General features: G+C 38.5%; 2 protein-coding genes across 11 annotated transcripts in view; both read right to left on the minus strand.

The window, feature by feature from the left end:
* The window catches only part of LOC130569795 (rap guanine nucleotide exchange factor 6-like), a 71,912-nt gene extending 47,858 nt beyond the window's left edge, over nucleotides 1-24,054 (minus strand). For 3 of the 8 annotated variants that reach the window (XM_057359662.1, XM_057359663.1, XM_057359657.1), the window contains exons 1-5: nucleotides 23,427-24,053; nucleotides 10,284-10,354; nucleotides 9,981-10,037; nucleotides 7,624-7,707; nucleotides 4,616-4,685 (exon numbers count right to left, since the gene is read on the minus strand). In XM_057359662.1, the coding sequence (XP_057215645.1) occupies nucleotides 4,616-4,685; nucleotides 7,624-7,707; nucleotides 9,981-10,037; nucleotides 10,284-10,354; nucleotides 23,427-23,495 (351 nt within the window). In that variant the 5' untranslated portion in view covers nucleotides 23,496-24,053. Of the gene's footprint in view, nucleotides 1-4,615; nucleotides 4,686-6,090; nucleotides 6,202-6,319; nucleotides 6,466-7,623; nucleotides 7,708-9,980; nucleotides 10,038-10,283; nucleotides 10,355-23,426 lie in introns of those variants that run through there. The other 5 variants (XM_057359658.1, XM_057359661.1, XM_057359660.1 and 2 more) reach the window with 4 other exon arrangements.
* A 1,094-nt stretch (nucleotides 24,055-25,148) lies between these two features.
* fnip1 (folliculin interacting protein 1) overlaps nucleotides 25,149-26,699 on the minus strand; it is a 29,255-nt gene continuing 27,704 nt past the window's right edge. For all 3 annotated transcript variants that reach the window (XM_057359669.1, XM_057359667.1, XM_057359668.1), the window contains one exon: nucleotides 25,149-26,541. In XM_057359669.1, coding sequence (XP_057215652.1) covers nucleotides 26,463-26,541 — 79 coding nt within the window. In that variant the 3' untranslated portion in view covers nucleotides 25,149-26,462. The remainder of the gene's footprint in view (nucleotides 26,542-26,699) is intronic.

The raw sequence follows: 26,699 nt of genomic DNA on the forward strand, positions 1-26,699 counted from the left end.
CTGAACACATCAGTTCCCTTTATTTCATGCTTGCTATAATAATAAAAGAAGAACCCTGTATCTATAACCCTATATCCACAGTAGCTTATTTATGGGTACATTGTGATTACAAAAATGTCGTGCATGTTCACGCTAAGATTGTTGTATAGCATACTGCAGGTCATGCATACCACGTTATATTAAAATACTGTAGATACTCCTTAGTTTTAAAATACTTATAGTATAGATATTTTTATGAATTTTATTCCTAAAACTTTGCATATTGTTCCCCTTTATCTACAGATACTGTAGATGTACATTATTGTTACAATTAGTTACGCTGTAAATTAGGTTTAATTATGCGGGACATTGCGGGCCGTAATCTAAAGCATTACTGAAATTTTATTGGTTTCTATTAAAACACCATTATGAGCCATTAGCTATTTCTATTAAATCCATTACAAATGTCCTTTTGTAGTGTGTTTTGGGCATAATTTCAACATCCCACCAATAGAATCCATCACATACCAGTAGAAACCATTATAGTTTCCATTAAATCCAATGCCATTCCCATTATAACCATTAAATCTATGACATTTTCTAAGGTGTTTTTGGCAGGGTTCTGTTGCATGGAATCATACCATTAGCTTACCAAGGAAGAGAACCACAACTATAAAGGTTTTACAAATTTCCCTCACCACAACTACTGAGATAACTCACAAATGATTTTTTTCTTCAGCTGAACAATAAAACATTGACAGCCATCTAAAATGTGAAACCGCAGCGCAAGAGCTCAGTATAAACATTTCGTCATCATGCGCTGTTTGACACGTTTAGAATAAAATGAACTGATCTGAAACCATTTTGACTCCCTGATACCATCCAACAACTCAAACCTACTGCTGCGACATTACGGCCAACCTCAAGCAGCTCTTCAGATGTGTCTGAGGAATCACGCAGGACAAACACTAGATGGGTTTTCAGGTCAGCGTGTACGTCATTCAGAGCAGAGGGAAAGGAGTTATGGTGGAGGCTTATTCAATCTCTGGGAAGGAGGGTGAAGAGAGCGAGCAGCATCTTTTGAAGAGCTGTCATGTGCGCGCGGAGCAGTCATCCATCACAGCAGTAATGTGACACACAGATTTAACCATCCACACACATGACAGAGGCGAGACGCAGTGAAAAGTGTGTGTTTGAGAGAGATTTAAAATGAAGAGAATAAGCTTGTCACCGTACACTCAGAGTTTTGCTCCATAATGATATTAGAGATGCACCACTCTCAACTCAACTCAACTTTATTTATATAGCGCTTTTTACAGTTTTCATTGTTACAAAGCAGCTGTACATAAGACATATTGACTATAAGCAAAACAATTAAAGTTGTACCTGCAAAAAGAAGATAAAGTTGAAAACACAGAAGACAGACACACCCACATACAAAACACTCCACACACACAATATGCACACGTACTAACACACATAGATATAGACACACACACACGGACGCGCACGCACACACACACGTACACAGACAAGTACGCACACACACACGCTCAGTGAGAGCAAACATTTAAGATAAAGGAGAGAGAAGCACAGGTCAAATAGAACAGACTATAAATTCCTATATGCAATATTAATTAAGTAAAACTTTAAAATTCTAAAGCAGCCCCCCCGGCCAGGCAAATAGTGCAAAAAACAGTATGCAAACGGTGGCGAGGAACCCAAAACTCTAATCGAGAAAAAAAAAACTCAGGAGAACCCAGGCCCAACCAGGGGATTCCAGTTCCCCTCTGGCAAAATGATCACCAAATGATCAACACTGACTGGTCGGTGGCTTGTCTGAAGACCTACTCAACTTTTCAGTCTTAAGAAAGCTCTGTAAAATTAGGAACCACCAAAAGAGTCATTCTGGTAATTCTTACCAGAGCGGAGGTTCTTCCCCTAACACTTCTCTATTGTGTGGCTATGTGTAATGTGTCAGAATGGTTATTCCCTCCGCTGATGTGTTACAACCATAAAAAAGACCTTTTGATTTCTGCTCTTCAAAATGGCATATTGTTCAGCCCTGGTTAAAGCCCAGACTCTTCCACGTTTCATCGAGTGTGGTCATCTGATATACACAGAACGGTATGATGTCACATTTTGCCCCGCTCATATCCTGCTGTGCGTCATGTGATGGTGAATTCGATTACCCTGTCGGTTTATCCTGTGGGATGAGCACTAATATATCTGGCTGATCTTTCAGAGTTTGTGTAATAAAATAAGGATGATACTGGCAGACCCCCTGAGCTGGACCTCCATCTACACACATGTAAAACCAATAGTAATGAAGTCTTGATACTCTCAAAAGCAATCAATGACAATAAATGAATGTGAGTGTGTGTGCCGGTAAACAGGAATAATTCAGAGGTAATACGAAGCCGACGGACAATTGAAAGGAAAAGGAATAAACGAATACATCACTAATGTGTATTTTTAAGTCATCCAAGTTAAAGTGATAGTTTCACCCAAAAATTCTGTCATCATATACTCACCCTCTTGTCATTTCAAACCTGTATGATTTTTCTTTCTTCCGCAGAACACAAAATGAGATATTTTGAAGAATGTTGTTAACTGGCCCTCCAGTTGGAAAGTCAATGAAAACCCTTTTCATGGAAAGTCAATGGGGGCTTATTTTAAAGTGAACTGCTGTTTTAAGCTTAGAGTGCTGTGGCTGAAAAACTGACTTGACTCAAATGTTTTATCTGAGGGGTTATACGAGTTAAAAACAACGATGTTCAGAAAGTATGAACTTTCATTTTCAGGGAGAGTTCATGACCACCAGTTGAATGATATATAAAGCTTCATTTCCTGCACACAGTAAATGATGATAGAGATTATTCTGTACTGATTAAGACCTTTACATGATCTTACCATCAACATGACACAAAAGTCAAAAGAATGTGCTAGTATAAAAAGAGAACAATAAGGAGCAGGACCTGATTCTACTCCTCAGAAACAGATTAGATCATGCACAACATATCTGATAATGCGTATCTGTTTTTAGCTGTCAGGTCCAGAAAGTCATCTCACTTTGTGAGGATTTTTTCAAGACCTACAGATGTGTTTGAACCAGGTTTATTCTCCATATTCTGGCTATGTTCATTAAATAATAGGCAAAAGTGGAAAATATGTTGGTTTATGTATAGACATGCTGTGTCAAAGTCCAGATAAGTCCAGATAATCAGCTTTCACACAGCAGCACCATTTTCTGTCATGCGAGTTCTTCATCAGCTTGTCACTATATGTGAAAGTAGATCCATCCAAAGTGTACGATCCAGTCTCAAGGCAGTTCGTGGCATAGGCACGACATTTGGAATCTATTGATTCGTGTTCATGGACACAAATTTCCCATTTTTTGTTTTTTCTCTTAGCACCGCGTTTGTAAATACATTTATATATTTATAACCCTGACATCAAAAGAAGTCGTACACATATTAGGATATGGCTAACCAACACCTTACCTCACCCCAAACCCTAAAACCACAGCCGCAAAGGCTAATTTTGAGAAAAACGCAAGTTTCACGAGGTGGCAAAGCAATAATAAATGGCTACTCTAACTCCGCCCCTAAACCTGACGTCACAGGGCCAAAGTCCAAACATTACACAACATACCAATGAGATTGTAGGAAATAGGAATTCACACGAATGAGCCACCTTGTAAAATAGGTTTGAATTTCCATCAGATTGCGTTGATATATATTTATACACATGAGAGATACAGCGTATTAAATACGTAAGATTGAAAAGGGGGGAAATTCGTGTCCACAAACACGAATGAATAGATTATAGATCGTGACAATGTCACGAATTCCCTTGAGACTGTTTTGAAGTTTAACATATGTGCACTGCGCAACATATTTAAAGGGGTCATATGGCACAAACACATGCCTTTCTGTGTCTTTGGTGTGTTATAAGTTGCCCATGCATGTATTAGACACGTAAAATTGCACAAATTAAAGTGTGGGAACAAAAGATACATTCAATCAAACAGCGCATGCCCACCCAGACCTGCCCGAAACGCCTCGTGTAGCCACACCCCCACAAATCTACATCAGTTTGTGGTATGAGTTGACTAAGACCGCCCAAATGTATACACAAGTAAGGTGGGCGTACCTGTCAGTACAATTGAAGAGGAACCTGATGTTCCAAATATGATAAGAGGCCTTACATTTCCCTCACACGCTTGCAGTATTCGACCAATCACTACGCACTGGTTAACTGGCCAATCATAGCACACCTCGCTTTTCAGAGCCATGAGCTTTGTACAAAATCTGTGCGTTTCAGAGAGGCGGGGCAAAGAGAAGATACAAACATGCACGGTATGTGGAAAATACAGCGTTTTTGAACCTTTAATAGCGTATACACATTGCATTCCATCTAAAACAAACCATAATATTCATTTTAGCCGTGTCATATGAATCCTTTAACTCATGCGCAAAACTGGAATATTGCATTAAATGAAATGGAAACTTCCTGATGAATCGGCACCAAACATCACCAAGAAAAATGAACATTTCTGTGTGTCAGTCAGCTGAAGGGCTCTATTCTGTGTGTTTTATGAAAAATATGATGTCAGACTCAATGTTTCGCTTACCACAATCATTTCTGACGGCTCTAAAGTGATGCATTCACAGCCTCGTCTTCCTCCACGCTGCGTTCCAAAACTGCACAGAAACAAAGACAAATCACATCTTTTAGGACCCTCTGTATTCACACGAGACACACGGTGCTAACGTATCATTCAGAAGCCTGAATTTCTATTGTCCAACGGGAAATTGTTGTTTCATTAAAACTAACGACACCTTCATTATAGAACACCAAAGAGCAAATCACAGCAGGAATTCTGCAGCTGTAGATTCATTTAAATGTTTCTTCCCAAGAAATGACTATCAAAAAAGTAAAGATACAAATGAACATTGTGAATGAAAGGCATGATAGCGCGTGTGTGACATTCAGACAGTAGAAACAGGTGTCTGGCTCTGACCTGTCATTCTGTCATCAAGGATTACATGCAAAACTATTTCTATAAATGAATCAGGATGATGCCGATTTACAAAATGCAAGTATGCATCAATACATCAGAATAAAATGCTTCATTTTAATGCACATTCAGAAAGTAAGTAGTATAGTATGGTCAATAGTATAAGATGAAACCGAAGAATCACTGCCAGCTTTTTCAAGATAAAGACAGACAGGTCATTTAATGGATGACCTGATGCAGTGTGTGGATGTGTCTTTATTGTGTTAGCAGAGCAGATGAAGGTTCCATGAGGGAGATAGAGGTCAGGTTTGCTTTGCCACCTCTCTTCTCTTCACACTCCAGAGAGACTGAACCCTGAAACTTCTGAAGGTCCTCCTCTCTCTGCATGACTGCATGTACTGAAACTCGGCTAAAAGATGCGTCAAACCAACAGTGTGCTCGATATGACCATTGGTCCTCTCTCTGTAATGATGTAAAAACAATTCAAAATCACAGCACCAGAAGCGTCACCGAGCGTCACCTGATGTTGCAAATGCAGGCGTGACCATAACTATTACTCAGTCTTCATGTAACCCATGCTGCGGTTGTGCTAAGAACATTAATAGAGAGCTAGAATGGACGGATGAATGACTAAATGTGTCACAATATTCTGTATATTTACACTAAAGGAGAGTCCTGACCCATATCTAGACACCAGAATGCCACAAGCACCCACCAGACTAGCACTAGACTCACAGATTCATCAGGTTTGCAAAATCAAGCAGAAGTGAGACTTTTTAGAAGAGCTGAGCTGAATTTTCTCTTCCTAATACTGAAGCCATTGGTGACAATGGCCCGTCTCCATGACAACACAGGAGTGCTGACACTGAAACCACAAACCGGCATCAGTGTGTCCAGCACTGCAAAAAAAAGCACAGTCGCAACACCCAACCGAAATAAAGCCTCGTCTCATCTGTGCTGTCTGAAGTTTAACATCAATTTACATTCAGGAAACTTTTACTGTCATTTCAGATGACTACAGTAAAACAAGACAAAAGAACAAAACCACAGTAAAAAAAAAACAGACAGAAGATGTCTGGATTACTTACACTTCAGATTAACAGAGGCTACGCTGCGTTCTCTTTTGGAATAACAGTGATTTATATATTAAGAAAACACGAGATGAGTCAGACGAGAGATGTTTCTCCACGACAGGAGCTCTGCGGGTGTAAACATGAAATAAGTTACAAACTGAAGAAACTCCTTGTCAAGCTGAGAATGAAAACAATGCAGCCAAACCAGTCGCAGGGAATTTCAAAGCATCTGAAATATCCCCACCTTTACAAGAAACACGTTCTTCTGTTCCAAAGATATTACCACCACATTCAGAAAGACATTTTCCAGCTTGAAATACTCATAAATCCACAAGTTAGAGGAAGAATGTTTCAATCCAGAAAAGCGGTGATTTTTCAATGAAGTTTCCCGGTGTGTGTGTGTGTGTGTGTGTGTGTGTGTGTGTGTGTGTGTGTGTGTGTGTGTGTGTGTGTGCGTGCGTGTGTGCGTGTGTGTGTGTGTGTGTGAGGGATGAGGGCTGTTTCCTGTCTGGATGTGTGTTGATGAACCACATGGCCAGAAACTCCACCACCATGAGTTCCGCATTCCTCACCCCCCCCCCCCCCCCCCCAGAGATCAACACACACACACACACACACACACACACACACACACACACACACACACAATGACACGCATTTCCCTGTACACTTTCAGAACAAAATCACTGCTAACATTGACAAAATAAATACAGCAATACAAATTAACGCTGTCTTTGAGAGTTAACAGTAGAAATCACATTTCTTTTCTGAAGAGTTAAACATAATTCTAAAGTAATTAAACAAGCAGAAGTGTCACAAAAGAAGACAAAACATGAAAAGCAAGGATTTGAGTCACACATTCATTAAGTTCATTATGGTAACACTGCAAGGAGTATGTGATAGAAAGACGTGATGATGAATTTGGTCAAATAAAAGTGTTGATTTGATCGTCTTTATAACCAGAGCTAAAAAAACGCTAACGCTTTAGATGTACTAGTGTAATTCACTGACTATTCGATCCTCCTGAACCGGAAGTCTCATGCTGGAATGAGGAGCGTGTCGGTGACATGACACGCATGCACATGTGGAAGTAAAACTAGTTCAACCTACTGCTGTCTGAGACAGTCCAAGACATTTGCAGTCAATAAAAACAAACACAACCCATTATTGACTGCTGTTAACACAACTCGGCTCTGATGACATCATCGCTTCAATGTCCAATCAGCTAAAAGAATCTGAGTTTCATAAAAATAGAAAATAATCTAGACTAGTGAAGGTCCCCCCACATCTGTGTGTCATGTAAAGTGTGAGGTACATACAGATATTTTACATTTGGACTACAACATTATGACTGGAAACTGGTTAAAAATGTATTTTTCTTTCCATTTTAATCTGTTCAAAACAGTTGATTGTTTTTCATGTTTCTGTTTTGTTTAAAAAACCTGACAAACTTGTTATTTGATTTTTACCCAATTTCAGTCAGTTTTATACCAATTCAAGACTGGTGAAGTCCCCCCGCATCTGTGTGTGAAGTGAGGTGGTACTTACCAGCATCTCGCCAGGTACATGTGCTCCTTCACAAACACAGAGCCCGTGAGCAGAATGTACCAGCACGTGGAGATGGTGTCGGCACTGCGAAAGAGAGAAACACGGGGATCATCATATAAACGCCATCAGTCGTCATACGTTAGCGTTCAGATAAAGACGTGAAAGCGCTCTCAACACAACAGCACAGGTGCTTAAGAGCTGTACTACACACATACAGCAGCTCTGTTTGAGGTGAACACACTTCATCCCAACAGAGTGGACAAACCCAGAGAAACAAGAGAAAGCTTATTACACTCAAAAAAATTATATGTTCAACTTAATTAACATGTTTATGTCAACAGGTTCCACATAACTGGATTACGTTGAATTTAAGTAACATTATCTATTTCAGTAAACTTAAGGTACTTACATAAAGTTAATGCAATGTTGTTTAGTTGAATCAGATTAAGAGTCTTGTTTTTGTTTTAAATGATTATCTTGATGAAGTTAAATAGTGCTAAAATGTATATTTTGCATTAAACCAATATATTAAAAAAAATTCCAAAAAGGCATCCAAGAACATTTTTTTATCTTATACATTTTTATGAAAAATCAGACAAAACCTACATTTGTCTTCAATAAGAAGACATTGAGTTAAGAGAACTCAACAGAAGTTAAAAGTTAAAAATGTAACCGCCCACTCCCTAGCCAAAGGCAACGCTTTTCTGAATAATGGTAGCCACAAAACTCAAAAATATAACAAACTCTTCAAAACCTTAAAGATAAATGAACATTAAACAATAACAAGTGCACTCAAAAAAATGATTGTTGGAGGTTGTTTGTTTAACTTAATCAATATAGTTGTCTATAACATATTTATGTGTTTCTTGTTCAAACACAATTGAAATGTGTAATACTGACTTTGACATAACTTATTCCATTTGTGTTGGGAAAACCTGAATCATTTTCATTGACTAACCGAAACTACACAGTGGACTGAGTTCCCAGCATGCATTGCCCTCATGACTGGATTTAGATAGTACATTTTAAAATTAAATGTTATTGTATTTGTGTTTTTCTGCAGGATGAAAGATAAGGAGACTTGTTAGTGTTTACTGTTCTGTAATGTTAAAATTTAGAAGATTTTCTGTTGTCTGTGATTTTTGAGGGTTTACCATAGTGGTGAAGAGTAACGGTTTTACTGAGGTTGGGGACGAGCACATTTATGCCATTTTTCATGTATGCAGTCTTACTCAGTGAGTAAATACTCTGTAAGTTGTCATGCAGTAAACTATCTGGTGCTTCCTGCTTGCTCCTTACATTACATCTTGCTTACATCACTGAAGCATTCAAATTGAATTGGCTCAACACAAAGGAATCACATTCAGCTGAAATTACAGTAAATAAAATAAGTTGATGAACTTAAACTGGGTGAATTGTGCAGACATGTAAATCTTAAATTCGAATAAATCAATTCAATTGTGTGGAAATAGGTGTCATAATAAAATTAAGTTAATCCAACAACACATTTTTTTGAGTGTGTTTATTTTTACCAAAAAATGCATACAATGAAATAGCTTTCAAAATGCAGTCATACGCATAAGTCCTCTGCCCAATTGTAACAATTGTATCTTCACACAACACAACTCCTTTATGTTGTCTTCACATGAATGGATTAAGTCAAGATAAACATAACATATCATGTTGTGACCCAATTTTCCAAAAGTTGTGTTGATTCAACTAAAGTTAGTTAAGTTAATTGGACAAGCAGCAAAAATCATTTTTTGGAGTGCACAATGATTTAGAATTTGTGTGATAAGATGGGTTTCACTTTGCGTCATTATTACATCACGTCTATAACCTTACATTTTACGTTCGAACAGAGATGATAAAGAGGCAAAACCTCTGACTGCTATGACTTGTATGATTGGTTCAACTGTTTAGTCTTCCATTTATTTCTGTCTTAATCTTTTTATACATTCTTATTATAATAATTACTATTTCATAGCATAACTTTTAAAGATCTTTGAATTTTTACTTTAAATTGATCTCTTTTGAAAAACCATTGCCATGTAACGCACTTTGAATTACAAAATGTGCTTCACTTGCTTCTCTGATCATCTACAGTGAACAGTGAATATAATGACATGTTATACCACTTCAATGCAAAATTCTCATCTCTTAGTATTTCATTAGCCTTTAATTTCACAGCAACTGCAGATCAAATCATCTTTTCCATGATATATTTTTGTTATATTAGATTTAATGAATTTTACACAGCCACATACGGTATTCAATCACTAATAAATATCAGATAGATGTCAAAAGCAGGAAGCATTTGTGATGAGCAGACAGAGTGAATGAAGTGATTGGCTTACTAGAAGAGAATGCGGTTGGCTTCATAGTTCTGGTATCTGGCCGTCATGCACATGGACCTGTGAACACAGAGACGCATGTGAGAGCGGTTGTGAAGGTGTGACGCTGACAGTCTGATGTACACATCCAGATCCTGCCAAGAGTGCTGGGTCGGGCTCTGATCCAGCTGAACTAAATTTACTCAAATGAGATTCTGATTCGCATCTCCTGCTGTAAATCCAAACAGATCTACAGTACGAAGCCAAATGAATTCATCTATACACGCAGTGACAGATGGTAATGTGTGTTTGACCTCAGATACGCACCTGAGCTGATGTTCTCTGAGGTGAGACAACACGTCCATGTGGTACAGGTGAGTGTAGATGGTGTTCAGGTCCTGGATGAGAAAACACAAACATCATTAATATCATTCAATCTTGTGAGACATTTGATACACAAACTTGCTTCATAGCGCTGTGAATATAAGAGTCCGATTCCAAAGCTACAGACAATTACTTTCTGTTAGTATCGCTAATGTACATCTTATGAAACAAATCTGCAATAATATGTATTCTATACAGTCTATGTATTTTATAACAAATACGATGATGTATTTACTGTAGATCTTTGCAACAAAGCAAAATAGAAATTTTAACTATGAAACTATGAAACTGAACCCAATATTTCATGACAATTAAGCACATTCTCTATTTTCCATTACTCTAAAGTAGGGCTGCAACAACTAATCGATAAAATCGATAATGATCGATAATGAAATTCGTTGTCAATGAATTTCATTATCGATTAGTTGGTCTGTGACGTCACTTGCGAGCTGCGCAGTTACAAATCAAGCGCGTCTTCTTCCCTTTTAAAATGACCGTTTTAGATGCGTCTCTCCGTGCAGCATGAGCTGCGCATTTTTAAATGCAGACGTGGTTCTCCGTGGATACGTCTCTTCGGAGGAGGTCCTGGCTGCAGTATGCAGTACGGGGCGGTGCTACATATGGGGGCGGAGCTCCACGTGGAGCTCCGCTCCCTACGCGTCTCATTGGTTAGTGGTTGGGGTAATATTAAGGGCGGGTCTATGTGTCGTCTCGCCCTAACCTCGCCTTATTCGTTAAACACAAGTAATGATGTCGATTCCTCAGAATGTGTCACTTCCGCTATATCTAGCATCACGGTGAGTGTGAGTACACGGTCTGTATTTGGGCAGTTTTTTTCATAAGGTTTAATCCCCATGTTTAATGAACTTGATTGCCATTGATAAACAATTGAATAGTTCAGATGCAAAACCTCTAAATGCCACATCATTAACGTTTTTTTATACATAGCAGTTTGCTTCAAAAACTGCTAAATACCACATTCTGCCCTGTCGGAAATATATGTTATTAATGGATAAAATGCTTGTTTGACAATGCCAGACAGCTGTTTTACTTGCCAGTAATTGTATGTGTAGACACATATTTACACACACGTAAATGTAATGCAAGCTGTTTATCATTGTAATTTTATGTTGGTTATATATGCTTATGTTGTAGTATTTTTTTTTTAATCCTGCTATATTAGTATACATTTTAATCATTTGTTGTAATTGAAATAAAGTGAATGATGTAATTCAGTAATTGTGTTTGCTTGTTTTTTTATAGACAAGGAACATTGAAGCTATGTTAGATAAATAATAAGCATGATTGTATAAAGGCAACACACTGATTGGCTATTAAAATTATGGATGTATAAACCTAAAGAGAAACAATGTTTTTTAAATGTTTTTGGACTGTTTTCTTAGAAATTTTCTTTCTTCACTTAGAAATAAAATTAACATATTTATATGAAACCGTAATAATGTTCAGTAGACTTTTGTCATTTTTCTTTTATCTTTATATTTCTCTAAAATTTTCTCTTAGAACATTCTGGAGGGCCCCGGATCACAGTTTGAAAATCCCTGGATTAAATAACAGTAATAGAAAAAAGTAGGATAATAAATGATAAATAAATTTTAATAATGATAAAAATATTAAATAAAAACAAGTAAATGACGGTAAATAAATACATAGACAATGACATACTTTGTTAAATGAAAAATGAAAAACAAACTGTAAACAAAGACTTTGTAAAACACCACAAACTGCTACGGTAACCATATTCTAACCATATGTGTAGTAAAACCATCGTTATAAAAACAATTATCAATAGTCACTACACTTATTCAAAGTTATGTTAGTTTTCACAAAGGACAAGCCAAAATCAGAATCAAAATCAACCTACAAGTAGTAGAAAGACTCTTGCTTACAAACTTACAAATGAATGAAACGCTTCCCCTTAAGTAACTTTCATTGTATTAAGTTTTTAATCAAACTATTTATATTAATAAATAAATACAGAGTTTATATTACAATCGGTTTGAATGGCACGGCATTAAGTCGAACAACAATGTTTTTAACCTCAGTTCCTGGTTTCAACGTCATTTCCTTGTGACCAATGGGAAGAGTTATGGGCAGAGCGACACATGAAGGCCGTATTTAACAATAACCCCGCCTGCTAACCAATGGGATGTGTTGAGGGCGGAGCTCCACGTGGAGCTCCTCCCCCATATGTAGCACCGCCCCGTACTGCAGCCTGCAGCCAGGTGTACTTGTCTCTTCGTGCAGCGCGAGATGCGCAGTTTTAAAGCCACACGTGTCTCTCCGTGCTGCACGAGGTGCGCAGTTAGAAAGTCACACGTGTCTCTCCGTGCTGCACGAGGTGCGCAGTTTGAAAGTCACACGTGTCTCTCGGTGCGTGCGTCTCTCTGTGCAGCGCGAGGTGCGCAATTTTAAAGTCCGACGTGTTCTGCATGCATCTCTTCAAGCTGCGCAGTTTTAAAGTTTAAAGGGGAGCGGTGTTTTAAATGACAAAATTAAAGATTATATTAGTAAAACCCAATTTGTGGCGTTTGCACTTTGCAAAGTACATATTAGGCTAAATACCCTGATTTGGTGGTTTATTTAGTTCAGAGGTGGGTAACGAAGTACATTTACTTGAGTACTGTACTTAAGTACACTTTTTGAGTATTTGTACTTAAGTATTGCTTTTTCTGTTTACTTTTTACTGTACTTCACTACATTTGAATGACAAATATCTCACTTTTCATGGCACAAAAAAATTATTTCCTTGGCCGACCCTCCCCTCGCTCCCACGTTTGGGAGAGACTATTGTCAGTTGCTTCTAATATGACACACCTGAATCAACTCACCAGGTGTATTAATTATGGAGACATTCACAACATTTTGGGAGAAGGGTAATGAGTTCAGTTGTGTATACTTTTCCCATATCTGATTTACTTATTATAAGCAAAAGATGTAATTAAATTTTATCCGATTAATCGATTAACCGGGAAAATAATCGTCCAACTAATCGATTATCAAAATAATCGTTAGTTGCAGCCCTACTCTAATGCAAAAGTTGTTGTTCTAACATTTACGTGTGCTACAATATAGAGAGAAGAAAAGAGAATGAAACATCCTGGCCCTCAAAATAGGCTTCCTTTTTTAATGCAATCATTTCATCATTTCTCAATTGGGGTGAAAAATGTTTTTGTGTGTCGATGAGAACAGAAAGCAGTCAGATGTGACGATGCTGTGCTCATGACACATTGTTATGATAAACACTTCAAAATATCACAAAAAATAGAAATACCTTATTACCTAAATTGTTTCAAATGTAAAAAAAAACATAGTCATTCGGTTCAAATTTACAACACTGTGTGTGCGCTTTGTATGAGAAGATTAAAGAAAATAATTATGAATGAAACAGAAGTTTCATGAGAATGACTAAAGAATGAACTCCTGGCAGAAAATTACTGTCAATTTAAGAGTTTTATATTAAAACAGATATTTTACATTTGAATCTGCACTAAAACATGTCAGCACAGAAAAAAATATTATCACTGAACCCAATTCTAGTTTACTCAAATTAAAACTTTTCTGTTTATTGAAATCAAGTAAGTAAGTAAGTGCTTAGCCTATTTTAGTAAAAGTTCAGTACTATGATATTACAGTAAAGATATCACAACTACACTACTGAAGTACCAAAGTAAAGATCTGTCAATTAGCACGGGATGAAAATCTGATAGTGTCACATGCCGGCACACGCAGCATGTTAAAGCTGCGAGTGAAAGCAGACTGAATCCAGTCCTGATACAGCAGTGAAGAACATTGACATTCACCTCATCACACAGGTTTGCAGTCGTGAACCCCCGTCCCAACCTTCACCACAGCTCTACTTTACATACACAGTATAAAACCTAAACATCATTTTGTGATACTTCAACACTCTGACCAGTTTCAGGTTGAAGATTAGCTGGTGCCCCTGACCTGAAGAACTCAAAGATGCGTTTCTTAGGTGTCAACCATAAATCATTTACAGTATTTCACCGCTGAAACAGTGTCTGACAAGTGGGGGCACTAAATAGTGTGATGAAATAAAAACAGTAAATCATCCGATCCCACAGTGTCCTCTGCTGGTCTCTGAATGAAGCGTTATTATTTGAATTTAGACCATAGTCAGCGTGTGCACAACGTGAAATTCTTTCAAATAACCAGAAAACCCACTGAATTCCTTTAGCACAATAGTGTATTGTTGTGCTTTAAAAGACTACATATTCTTCTTAACCAAATGTAACATTTCATTGATGCTGCTTTTTTAAGCAATATGTGGAGTAAGAAACTGAGCTCAGATCAGATGAACACGCAGCGCTGCTGCCACCTTGTGACACACAGAACAGATGTGCGTCCACCATCAAACCACTGCGCAACACTTCATGAAGCCCAGCAGACACAGAGAGCACATTGTGCCCTTCACAACAAAACATCCATTCAGAGCCGTGAAGAACAGAGCAAACAGTGTCAGAACATTTCACCCTCCAAAACTACACACAATTTATGGCTTTTATTCACAGCATCTATAGTGCTTTCACAACTTTAAAGTCACAATCGCCCTATTCGCACAGGATTAGTATTACCTGGGGAACACTAGTCATTTGAAATAATTGCGGAGGTTGTCTTTGATCTTAATCCCAGGCGAATTGGCCATGTGTGTATTTTGTAAAGTAAGAAGTCCCCCGCAAATTACCTACCATATTTTGACGATGTGTGATAATATTAGTCCCGTGCAAATCATCATCTCTGTGATTTGGCAGGCTTGTATATCCTTTTTCAAGGTTTTTTCCAATGTTCGCCAAGAATAGAGGTTGTGTTGAAGTGTTTTATAGTATTTCGGGTGCTGGGCCATATCCAGACCTGCCAACACTGCAGATTTGGCCGGAAGTCTCCAGTTTTGCGATCGCGAACGGACAGAGGGAGATCCCGGAACGCGATCGTAGGTCTCAAATGCTGACAAGCACGTCAAATCGTTATACACCTTACAACTATACATTCAACTATATATGATGGCAAAGCCTTGCCATCATATCCGGGAAATAAGTAACAGGCTTTACTTATCCCGTGCGAATGCGTCACATGAAATACAGATGTGAAGAGATCATTTCTAAATCACACGAGGTCCCCAGATAATACTAATCCCGTGCGAATAAGGCTAATGAAATCAAAAATTACAATTTCTATTTTTTATGGAATATTGCAGTGCTTAATAAAAAGATAATATGTGCCTGTGATTTTTTTAAATGCTTGTGCCCTTTAATCAAAATCTAAAAATGCACTTCCACCCTTAACGGCTATATCCTTCTCTGGTGATGTCAGTTAGACAGCTTGGGTAGAGCATCTGTTAACTCCTCCCCTTCAACTCTCAGTCTGCTGCCAGTTCCATTTTAAAATAAAAGGCTTGCTTTTCTACGTCCAATCTGTTTGTAGTGGAAAACACAAGCCACACCCATTATTTTTCTGTGGGTTTATATTCGATACATACATCAGAATACTAAAGTAAAGGAGATGGCCACTTCCAGTTCACAGGGAATTTAACATGATCATCCAATTAACATCAAATCATGCATGTTCTTCACGAGAGATGTGCTATTGCCTTTCAAACAGAAGAGACTCTTGATTTTCATCCGCATGATAAAACAGACACAAAGAAACTAGGAGTGTAACGGTTCTCGGTAAAAAATTGAACCGCACAGTTCTCCACCAACGGTTTGGCACGCGATCCAACGCGCTTGGACCGTGGCTCATCTTAAATCTGACGACGCATTTATAATATGGTTCGTTAGAAATTATAATGCGTAAAACAGACTGACAAAGTTCAGCTAATGTATGTTTGTCGATGGATACATGTTTAATACCTACAACAAATCAAATAACGTAGACAAATTTCAATAGGATTGACGTATGCCGTAATATGACCAGTCATTTATGCTTTCATCACCCGGGTGTTGTGAGCGCGCGAGTGCAGGTGAGACCTGAACAGCACATGTTGCTGTTTAAACTACACTCATTCAAGTCTTGCCAATTGAAACATTTAAGTGCAAGATGATGCACAAGAAAACTCGCTTGCACGCTGTGAGAAGATCCGAAGCGCGCATACTGTAAGTCTCAGACATGGCGCAAATATTGAGTTGTCTTTGAAGCACTTAAACGGACAAATTCACACACGAAGTAGGTCAACATGTCCCCTCTTGTCGAGTATCTTAACAAACATAGTAGGTTATGTCTTAGGTGAACGGACGAAACAGACGAAAAACAACGCATGTGTACAGTATCAGTGTACTGGATCGGTTTCATTCCTCTTAAAGCGACAGCAGCATATTCCTGCTGTCTGTTAAAAGTCAAGGAAATCACTCACTGCTTGTGACTCAATAGCTTCTGTAACTTCAATTATGATTCATCTTTATTTCATTTGTACATATGCAATGTTATGTTTTATTTGATTACTTTAATCCATTTCTACCTTAAAAGGTATATATACAGGATCTTATTTCATTTTCTGCTTTGCTCTGTTGTTTTATTGGTGCTGTTACTTGTAGCTTGATTATTTGTTCTTATTTTTATTTGTCAGTAGTCCATTTTCCCTGAACATAGCACAAATCGAACCGAACCGAAACCGTAACCATAAAACCGCAACACAAACCAAACCGTGGGTAATTTGAACCGTTACACCCCTAAAAGAAACAGTTGAGTTTACAGGAGAAACACAAACCATTTCCAGAGCTAGAATACAATCGCCTGTTTAGTTCAAGAATGATGCTTTGTGAAAATACAGTTAAAACGTTCAGATCAGCACGTGCTTCCCATTCATTGCCCGCCATAGTCTAATTTGTCCCACCACAACGCTAACACAATTTCCAAGTTGTTGTTTAGGCAAAGCATCTTCTATTCACAGCCATGCAGGAGCGCACAAAACTTAAACTAACTGTGTCACTAGATTTTCATTCATTCAGAGTTCAGTTAATCTGGGGTTAAAGATTTCTCAATGAATTTGATGAACAGATGAGGACGTGTTATTGCTGAACCGACGCTACACACAGAACAACATCAGTGCATTGACTAGCATGGGAAAACTTCGCCAATGCAGCGTGATGGCAGAACATGCAAATCACAAAAATCTCTCTCTCTCTCGACGCGTTTTGACTTGTTTCAGTGCGCTTCGGGGCCCAGTGTGATAAACTACACAATTGATCCCAGAGCAAAACTGTCAAAAACGTCCAGAACTTCAAGACACCACTCAAACCAAAATAAAAAACCTTGCGTCATTACCAACCGGTATGACGGCATGAGCATTTCGGAAGAAATATCTTAAAATCCCCTGTGGTGAAAATCAAGTTTATAATGTTGTTTAAGTCTATGTGCAGGGCCGGACTATCCAATGGGCATTATGGCCACTGGCCCAGGGGCCCATGCGCGCTTGGGGCCCAAGCAAGGGGAAGAACATTTCCCATAACAGCGTTTCTGCTATATTCTTTCTGCTGTGCACATGGAGGTACGCACACAAAACAGTATTTCTAACTGAGGAAGTCTGTGTATTGATTTAACTTTTACGAGCCCTCTTTTATTCAGAAAAAGAGCATAGCGACAAATCTAGCGACTTCTTGGATAAACCTCACATTTCATTCAGTGGGAAAATGTTGCCAGTGCTGCCCCGCGAGCCCGCCGCGGGGTCTCTCTTTCCAGGCGCAGGGATCCCTTCTCTCTGTGTGACTCTGTAGTGAGCGGCAGGAAGAAGCAGCACATATAATTCCCTGTACGACAGGTGACTCCTGAATGAAATGAGTAGCCTACGGCGTTTCCAACAACCTGTCACTGTTATCGACTGTTTGGATGTATAAATATGAACACAGTTTGTCTGTAAATATGCACATGGTTACGTAGTCGGAGGCTGTGTGAAAGAACATAGCCAAAATCTCAGCTTTTTATGGTGATTTGTTAGACGTTATATGTCGCGTTATAAGTCAGAACTGACAATAGAAATTGATAACATGTCAATGAGAATGGCTTTATTGTTGGTAATATAATCTATGAGTTAATACTCTCACGGTCTTAAATCTCAAAAGGTAAGAGTTGTTTTTACATGTATTTGGTGAATTTTATATTGATATAATGATGATCAGGTCTGCCTTATTTTACCAATATTTATTATTAGATGATCCACAGTGCTTTTACATACATTGCAAAATGTTTACATACACACAAATATTAGGATGTCGTAATACATTATTAAGAACGTCCTATAATTTATCTTAAAAAAGGTATTATATTTTCTCTTAAGAGCAGTTTTGTGAATCCGGCGTGTTTGTGTGTGAATAACGGAAGAATCTGATAGAACTGATTTGGTAGAGGTGTGGTAGTGTGTGCTGCTTGAATATGCCAGTGAGTGACAGTATGCTGGGAAATGTCTTAATATGGTTGCTGCTGGTCCAGGAAAGCATTGTAGCAATCATGTGTAAATCCTGTATGACGGAGGATGTGTACAGTAGTGAAGCACGGGTCGTCTCATAACCCGCGGGCCCGGGCGGGTAAAGAAATTGTCACTTTATTTGCGGGGCGGGTCATTAAAAACAAAATAAAAAACATGTATGTTGCGTGCAATTCCCTATAGCCTATATGAAATATTTGGGAATATATTTTCATACTTTATTAGGTTCTTTGTAAGGTTATATTACGTAGGCCTACGTAGCAACGTAACTTGCGTGATGTCCCCAAACCGAACACGTCACGAAAGCGCCAAGCAGCTCCCGCCGCCAGCCACAACAACAAAACAAACGAAGAAATAAAAGTGAAGATGATAGACGAGGTGCGGGAGAAATTAAGGTCAGGAATTTACATCATTGAAAGAAAAGCAGGTCAAGCTGCTAAATCTAATGTTTGGGACCGGTTCTCAGAAAAAGTTCCAGCAGGAGACAACGGCACTATCGGTTACGTGAATTGCAAGTTTCTATGGTTCATAAGCGTATGTTGTTGCTAGTTTACAGGGCGATGTAATCTAATGGCTGTTTCCAAACACTTTTAGGCTGAAATTAAGCCTGTTTTCATTTACATTACAATGCCTAGTATGTCTATTTAATGGTCACGGGTGCGGGGCGGGTTGTAAAAATAGATACAGTGGTGAGGTGCGGGCTGGGGCAGGCCAAATAATTTCATAAAAGCGGGACCCGCGGGTTGGAAAAAACCCTGACCCGCGCATCACTAGTGTACAGGTGTTGATATTGTCCTTCAAGGTTTTGATCATAGTTTGTAACTTGTCAACGTAATACTGTATAAGATAGAGGTGTTTCCAACACATAGTATACTATAATTCAAAACTTTATTGTGCGCATGTGTGTGTATGGGGGGGTTCCACAAGACACTTTGAATTCTTAATCCGGCCCTGTCTATGTGGTGTTTTTAATGGCCATGTACACACTGCAAAGTTTCGGGAGTGACAACTGCATTTAAATGTGGGAGTGAATTCACTAAACCATCGTTCCATGTAAATTATCAAATGCAGTGGGACTTTAAAAAAGACAGAACACACCATACAACAGAAGAAACAGCTCTATTGCACATAAGCACCGGGTCAGTTTAGGCATCCAAATTGACAGCAACGTCATAAAATGATGCCATTCTACATGTCACAATTTACACATCACAGTATCATCACTGGATCACAACTCATCAACAGAATAAAACTGTGATGCATCCCAGAACAAATGATTGAAAGTAGTGAATCGATTTATATACACGTGTGGAGCATTTTAAAACACAAGTCAATAATCCCAAATGTGTCAATGTTCCTTGAATTTCTTGAATCATAGTCATGATTAAGTGACAGATCAGATCATTTTTAAGATAAGCAAAGGGTTTGGGGTGGAAATTTAGCAACCTCACAGCAATGCCCTGGCAACCTCCCAAAACCTTCTAACAACCTCATAGCAACATCCTGGCAACCTCACAGAACAGACTAGCATCATGTGGTGAGTTTAGCACAAGCACTCATCACTATGTTTTCCTCTAAAAATCAAGAATTGCGTAAATTCAGGCAGGTCACGTCAGTCAAGCTCGCATCATCTGACAATCAGCTGTTTCTGACGCGTACCAATCCAATTTCGACACATCATAGCCGTTCATTTAAATCCCCGTTCATTCTGCCACCTATCTATAGCTTAGCGGCACGCTGTATTTAACTCCTCCCTCCCTCCATCCCCAACTCCACTTCATCTATTTATCCATTATCTGTGGATTAAGTTGATTTGTCTTGTGATTGTTTTTGTTACAGCGCTAGTTGTTACTTGGTTTTTGTTTATTTGTATAATTATTGGATCTGTTCTGCTACCCCAGGGTTTTTTTTTAACTTGCTGCTCTACCTTCTCTGTCCGGTTTTCCCAGAACAGAACCATACTGCCAACACCAACTAAATGCATTATTTTTTAATAAAAAATTTAATTGTTGCAGTCAGTACTAGTGTAGCTTTACTATGTTGTAGTTGTTCTTGTTTTTAATAAAGAAACAGTGCAATCAACTGCATTGTTCTGTTAGTATCATTATACTTCATTCAACCAATCAGCATTGATCAGTGTTTTAAAGAGATCTCCTGAGAGACGCTCACATTCCCAGCATGCCTTAAGATCAAAACAGCAAACTAACATTACAGGTTTTACCTCATTCTTTACCAGCACAATGTACTACAGGATAAAAGACATGACATACAACGTGCTGAAACTGCTCCTGTGTAAAGCTTCACACCTGCTGGCATATTTCAGAGACAGAAGATATAGGCCTATTCTGAACACGACCCAAACTAAAATCCTCTGTTTACTGGAACTTTAATAAAATGCTCACCGTGTAGATTTAGGCTTGTCATTCTATGATCTGCCAATAAATCTGAAAATTTGGTAAAAAAAAGATCTTATTTACTGCAAATTCCTCAAGTGTCAACAATACATAAACAATAAATGAACATTAACATACAGATCTGCGTAATAACTACATTTGCATGAAGTATTACAGCTTCTGGTTTGTGTATTTTAAGTCAGAGAAATCTTACTTACAAAGTATGTCGTCTCTCAAAAAAAGTTCACTTTTTTTGTCACATCCATGACGTTTCACTCGTCTTAAATAGACAACATGTGTGACATTTGTCTGCTGTCTTGACTCAACATGGGTTTAAGAAAATCTAAACAGATGGTGCAACATATTGGTAATAAATACATTCTCTGAGAATTTATATTTCCAGTTCTAACACTAAATGACACATCCACACGTTACCCTACGCTTCGAATATTTATTTAAAGCAGCATTAAAAAAAAGGGAATTATAAATGTAAGTTGAATTTAATGATAACCGCAGTTTGATTTTCGGGTCAACTGTTTCTTTAAATGGTCTTTCTTCAGCACTAAGAACCTCTGCTTCTTTCCAATACAGCTTGGCATTTTTTCAGGTTTTAGAGTTTTTTCTTGTCCTTTCTATCGCTGTTCTCTGCCTCTAAAACACAATCTGACCCGCATCAGATCAGGCAAAGCAGCCTCAGGAACGAGGCAGCCGGCATAATGCTATGGAAATTGAGACAAGGTAATATTTGTTTTGCTCTTACGTAACACTCGACACACCCATCCGGTGTTCTCAAAGCAATGTGAGGTTGCACAGTTTTCATTTGTTTGTTTGTTTTGCTGGTTCACAATCCACATTTGCTGCATTCAGAGATGACCATCAGAGAGAATCCATCCATCCATACCTGCAGGAGCTTCAGAGTCTCTGTAAACACATGCACTCAAACGCCAACATTGATCTGTAGAGAGATCTAGACGAGCCCTTTCAATCCCAGCACAGACCGCATGAATGAGAAGAAACAACGAATGCTGGGGTCAGGTTTACAATCTTTACTTTTCCTCGTGTAACGTAAGTCACGTATCGTCGAATTCCAATAAAACAAACCTTTAGACTTTGGAGCAAGATTTTAGAACCTGAACTTACAGTAAGTTTCCAATATAATGACCCAGAATTTTTGTCTTTTGGTTCTTTTAACAGAAATAGCAGAAATAGCATCTAGATTTGTTGGCAGAAAACAGTTAAGGTAGTGTCTTTATATTTGACGTAGATGTGTGATGAAGATATTTGCAGTAATTTCAAGACCTTCATGCTACCAAAATCATTTGGTTTTGCCCGCCAATACCAGCAAAGAAAATGGGTGTGTTATAAACCATTGACAGATGACTCAACATGTCATACAGAGATTCAGTTCACTTGTAAACATTTTGTACTGGATTACACAAATAAAAAGGCAAAAGAGCAGAACTCTGTCTAGACCTTTACAGGTGAAACCTGCACGTCTTGTTCCCATAATGCAGATCAAAACACTAGTAGTACACTAGTTGCCTACCCAGACAACATTTTATAATGCCTGCTTAGGCTGTGTCGATGTTTTTCAAATTGTGATGCCTACAATGTACATAAGGTCAGTCATGCTGTCTAGACAGGACAGCACACTATATAGATTTGGATAGTATGACGCCGGATAAAATACTGCTGAGATGCTGCTTAAACTTTTGTTTAGATTAGCTGCTCATTAGGCTTTGGTATCACTTTGTGATAGCTAGCTTAGCTCACATTAGTTTGAGACACATCAGTTAAGGCCCCCAACTGCTATCAAAATGGGCAATTTAAGAACGTTACCTTTTGCAGACTATGGTGTTGTCTACTTAGGCTGCTAAAATGAAGCGTCGATTGTTGTTCAGAGCCTAGCCGGAGAAAGACCAACACTCCTGCGGTTTATCAACATCTGGCGATGTTATCACGTACAGAACTTAGAAAACGATCTAAAGATCATTTAAAGACACACGATTGATTTTAAACGATTAATTGAACTGAATCCAAATAATGAAAGAAACGCTAAACGGAGTTTATAACTTTAACGTCAACTCATCTGCTGAAAGTCTCGCGAAGGGACATTTTGCTGAAAGAGTCGCTTCACTGATATTATAACTTAGTCCGACTGTAACGTATCGTGTTATTTCTTTAAGGAAAGTGTGTGTTTGAGTGATAGAGTTCTTGGTATTTGAACATTTTTACCTCAGCCGTTCGTCGTGATGGAGGAGTTTTCAGCGCTTTCTTCAGCGATAAATCCACTGCGGAATTCATATTAAACTCTCGGATTTCCACGAAAACTTAATATATTCACACATGTAAATACAAAGAGATAGAACATAACATCAAGCAGATCCGCCGACAAAACACGTTCTGTCGTGTTTCTTCACACAAACACAAGACTCGTGTGTCTGGCATTGATTTGCGTTAGCTTCAGTTAGCATGTGAAGTTATTCTTTAAAATCGCTTTAAACTCTGCAGGCCGGTCCAGAAACAACGTATGTTCTCAAACGTTATCCTTTATTTCCTGAAAACTCAATTTGTGACCCAAGAACATCATAAAAAGTCACAGGTTTGTACAATCCTCCACGCAAAAGCGACGTCCAGTAGTTCTCCATGACGGCAGCTAAAGCTGCGAGCCGCCTCACACTTTCACTGAACTGAGACCAGCGCACACACCGATCATCACTGAGACCAGCGCATACTAAACTACACTGATAATCACTGAGACCAGCGCATACTAAACTACACCGATCTTCACTGAGACCAGCGCATACTAAACTACACTGATAATCACCGAGACCAGCGCATACTAAACTACACCGATCATCACTGAGACCAGCGCATACTAAACTACACTGATAATCACTGAGACCAGCGCATACTAAACTACACTGATAATCACTGAGACCAGCGCATACTAAACTACACTGATCATCACTGAGACCACCGCATACTAAACTACACTGATAATCACTGAGACCAGCGCATACTAAACTACATAGACTATTACTGAGGCCAGTGCAAAAAAGAGGTAGGACTATACTGATTGCCCAATGGCCAGGCGTTTTTAGCGCTCCACTGCAGGCCCAATTTACAACAAACCAATCAAAAAGAGAAATGCAAAACAAAGTCCCGTCCAACATTTTTTTTTCTAATTTCCGAAGCCGTTTCACTCGGATATACGTCACGATACAGAAAATGAGTCAATCACATCTTCCGTTTCATGGTGAATTTAAGCTAGCATGGACATTATTTCTCAGAATATCCTCAAAACGTCTTGTATTGTAATAGAAACAAGACAAATCTGTTCTTCCGTACAATGCCGTTAACATGGTCAATAGCAGAAACTTGATTAATGTTCTCTTACATGTCTAATGTTGTTTTTCAAAGTCCTCGTTTTACATCACAGCCTTTGAATGTGGTTTCAGACCTTAGGACCACAAGAGACAGATGTAATGTAAGATGATGTCATACCACAAATGAATCCATTAATCTACAAATACATTTAACGTGGTATTTTAAAATACTTTCATGAGATACTGATGATTATGACGTTTTATGCTGGTTAATCTCTGAAGATGATCAAAAGAAAATCACGCTTATATCATCACAGAAGAAATCTGACGAATGCATGAGATCCTGTTTTTGATCACTTCTATACTAGAGAGAGGACTGGGAAACCTATAAACAGTTTTCAAATGCTTGGAGGACATTTGTAATGTATTTATTGCACAATATTCCCATAAAAATTGGGAAACATAAAGGAAAGGTCACAAACAGAGGCCTTATGTACAAATACATCAAGAAAATGTAAGCAGTATATACAGTTTACACTTAACAATGCATGCCAAAGTAAATAAATTAAACATATTTTTGTATAAAGAAATAAGTAGATATAAATACATATTTTGTAAAAGACAAAAGGACACAGATTTTTTTTAATTACAAAACGAAACAAATCGGATGTGTTATACAGAAGCATCTCGTACACATTTTAACCAGCAAATGATCAACAATGCCTCTTGCTAGGCTTGTTCTTTTTATGTCACATCGGTTAAGACTTAAATGCGTGTTTCGAACTAATCATTTGAAATGTTCGCCTGCATTTCCCTTTGCCATCCAAGCACACCATAAATATCTTGATAGACTGAGGCATTTCTTCAGATTCATTCAGCTGCTTTCAGCAGTTACCACAGTCTGTTTGTAAGCTGAGAGTCGTTGCATGAAACATTGTTTTAGCATTTCAATCTAAAGACAAGTGATTGTGCCAGAATCACTATTTAAAAAGGTCCAGCAAAAGTACAATGTAGTGAATGGTGACCATTGCATGTCTCCTCCCCAACATCCTTTTTTAAGATTTGACCTTACACAGCATGTTGCTTCAGAAATGACTACATGGATAAAAAAATCCACAAAACATGAGTTCTCTTGCCGCTACTAACTACTAAGGTGACTTGGTAGGTTTTACAAAAATGTGAATCCTCAGACCTCATTCACGGGCTATTGTACCACACTGTCATCTTTGTTAGGTGACCGACAAATATAAATGAAACACTGTTCACCTCAAATGTTTCATTGTGTTTGTTAGAATAGTGTGTACGTGATATCGAAGGTTTGAGGTAGGAGCCATTTTCAATAGACCTGTAATGAGTACACAACAAAGTGAACTGACTTGTAAACACATTGAAAGGAATATACTTGATCATCACTGCAATGATCATCAGTGGAGAATTGTCTGATATATTCATTTAAAATCATAAAACTGATTCTATAATTACCCAATAATCTATATTTCTTTCTTATGTGATTTCAGAGAAGGTGCTAGAAAGTTCATAACTGCTTTTGTTTTTTGTTCTTTTTGTCATAAATTGTCTTTGGCTTCTACATTCTTACGGGCTGAAGAAACAAACAAACACAAAATAGGCTTTGTGGAATTATAGTCCATATGTCCATTGTCAAAATGTATCTGGGTTTCTTCCTTAAATGCCACACGACAGTGACCTGCGGCTTTGCTGCCATCTCTAGGCAGAGCATCTGTCCTGCAGTCTGCTGACCCGGAGATGATTCCCACAGGATACAATAAACGCTAACGTTAGATTCAACAGCCCCCCTCCGAGGAGTCCCAGGGGCTTCAAGGTGCTCAACCCAGCGGTCTGTCCAAGCCTGGAGTACACCAGCCTGCTGCTTCTGCTGACGGCGGGGGAATGAAGAGTCTCTCGCTCTCTGTGCCGCGGCCGCCTACAGGAGGATCTGGGCTACGTATGGTGAGTGAGTGCTCGCGATGGCCGCCAACAGGGGCAGATCGTTCGACTCGATCCTGTGAGTATGGAAATGAAATCACATCGTTGGCATAAAAAGCCACTGGTGTCCTGGTCATCATTGGCACAGCAGATCGATTGGACAAAATAATGAGAACATCAGGGAAATAGGTGATCTCTCTTTTTTTAATAAGGTGCTGCGTGGACCACAATTTCA

This window comes from Triplophysa rosa, linkage group LG19, assembly GCF_024868665.1.
Source record: "Triplophysa rosa linkage group LG19, Trosa_1v2, whole genome shotgun sequence".
Classification (NCBI taxonomy): Eukaryota; Metazoa; Chordata; class Actinopteri; order Cypriniformes; family Nemacheilidae; genus Triplophysa; species Triplophysa rosa.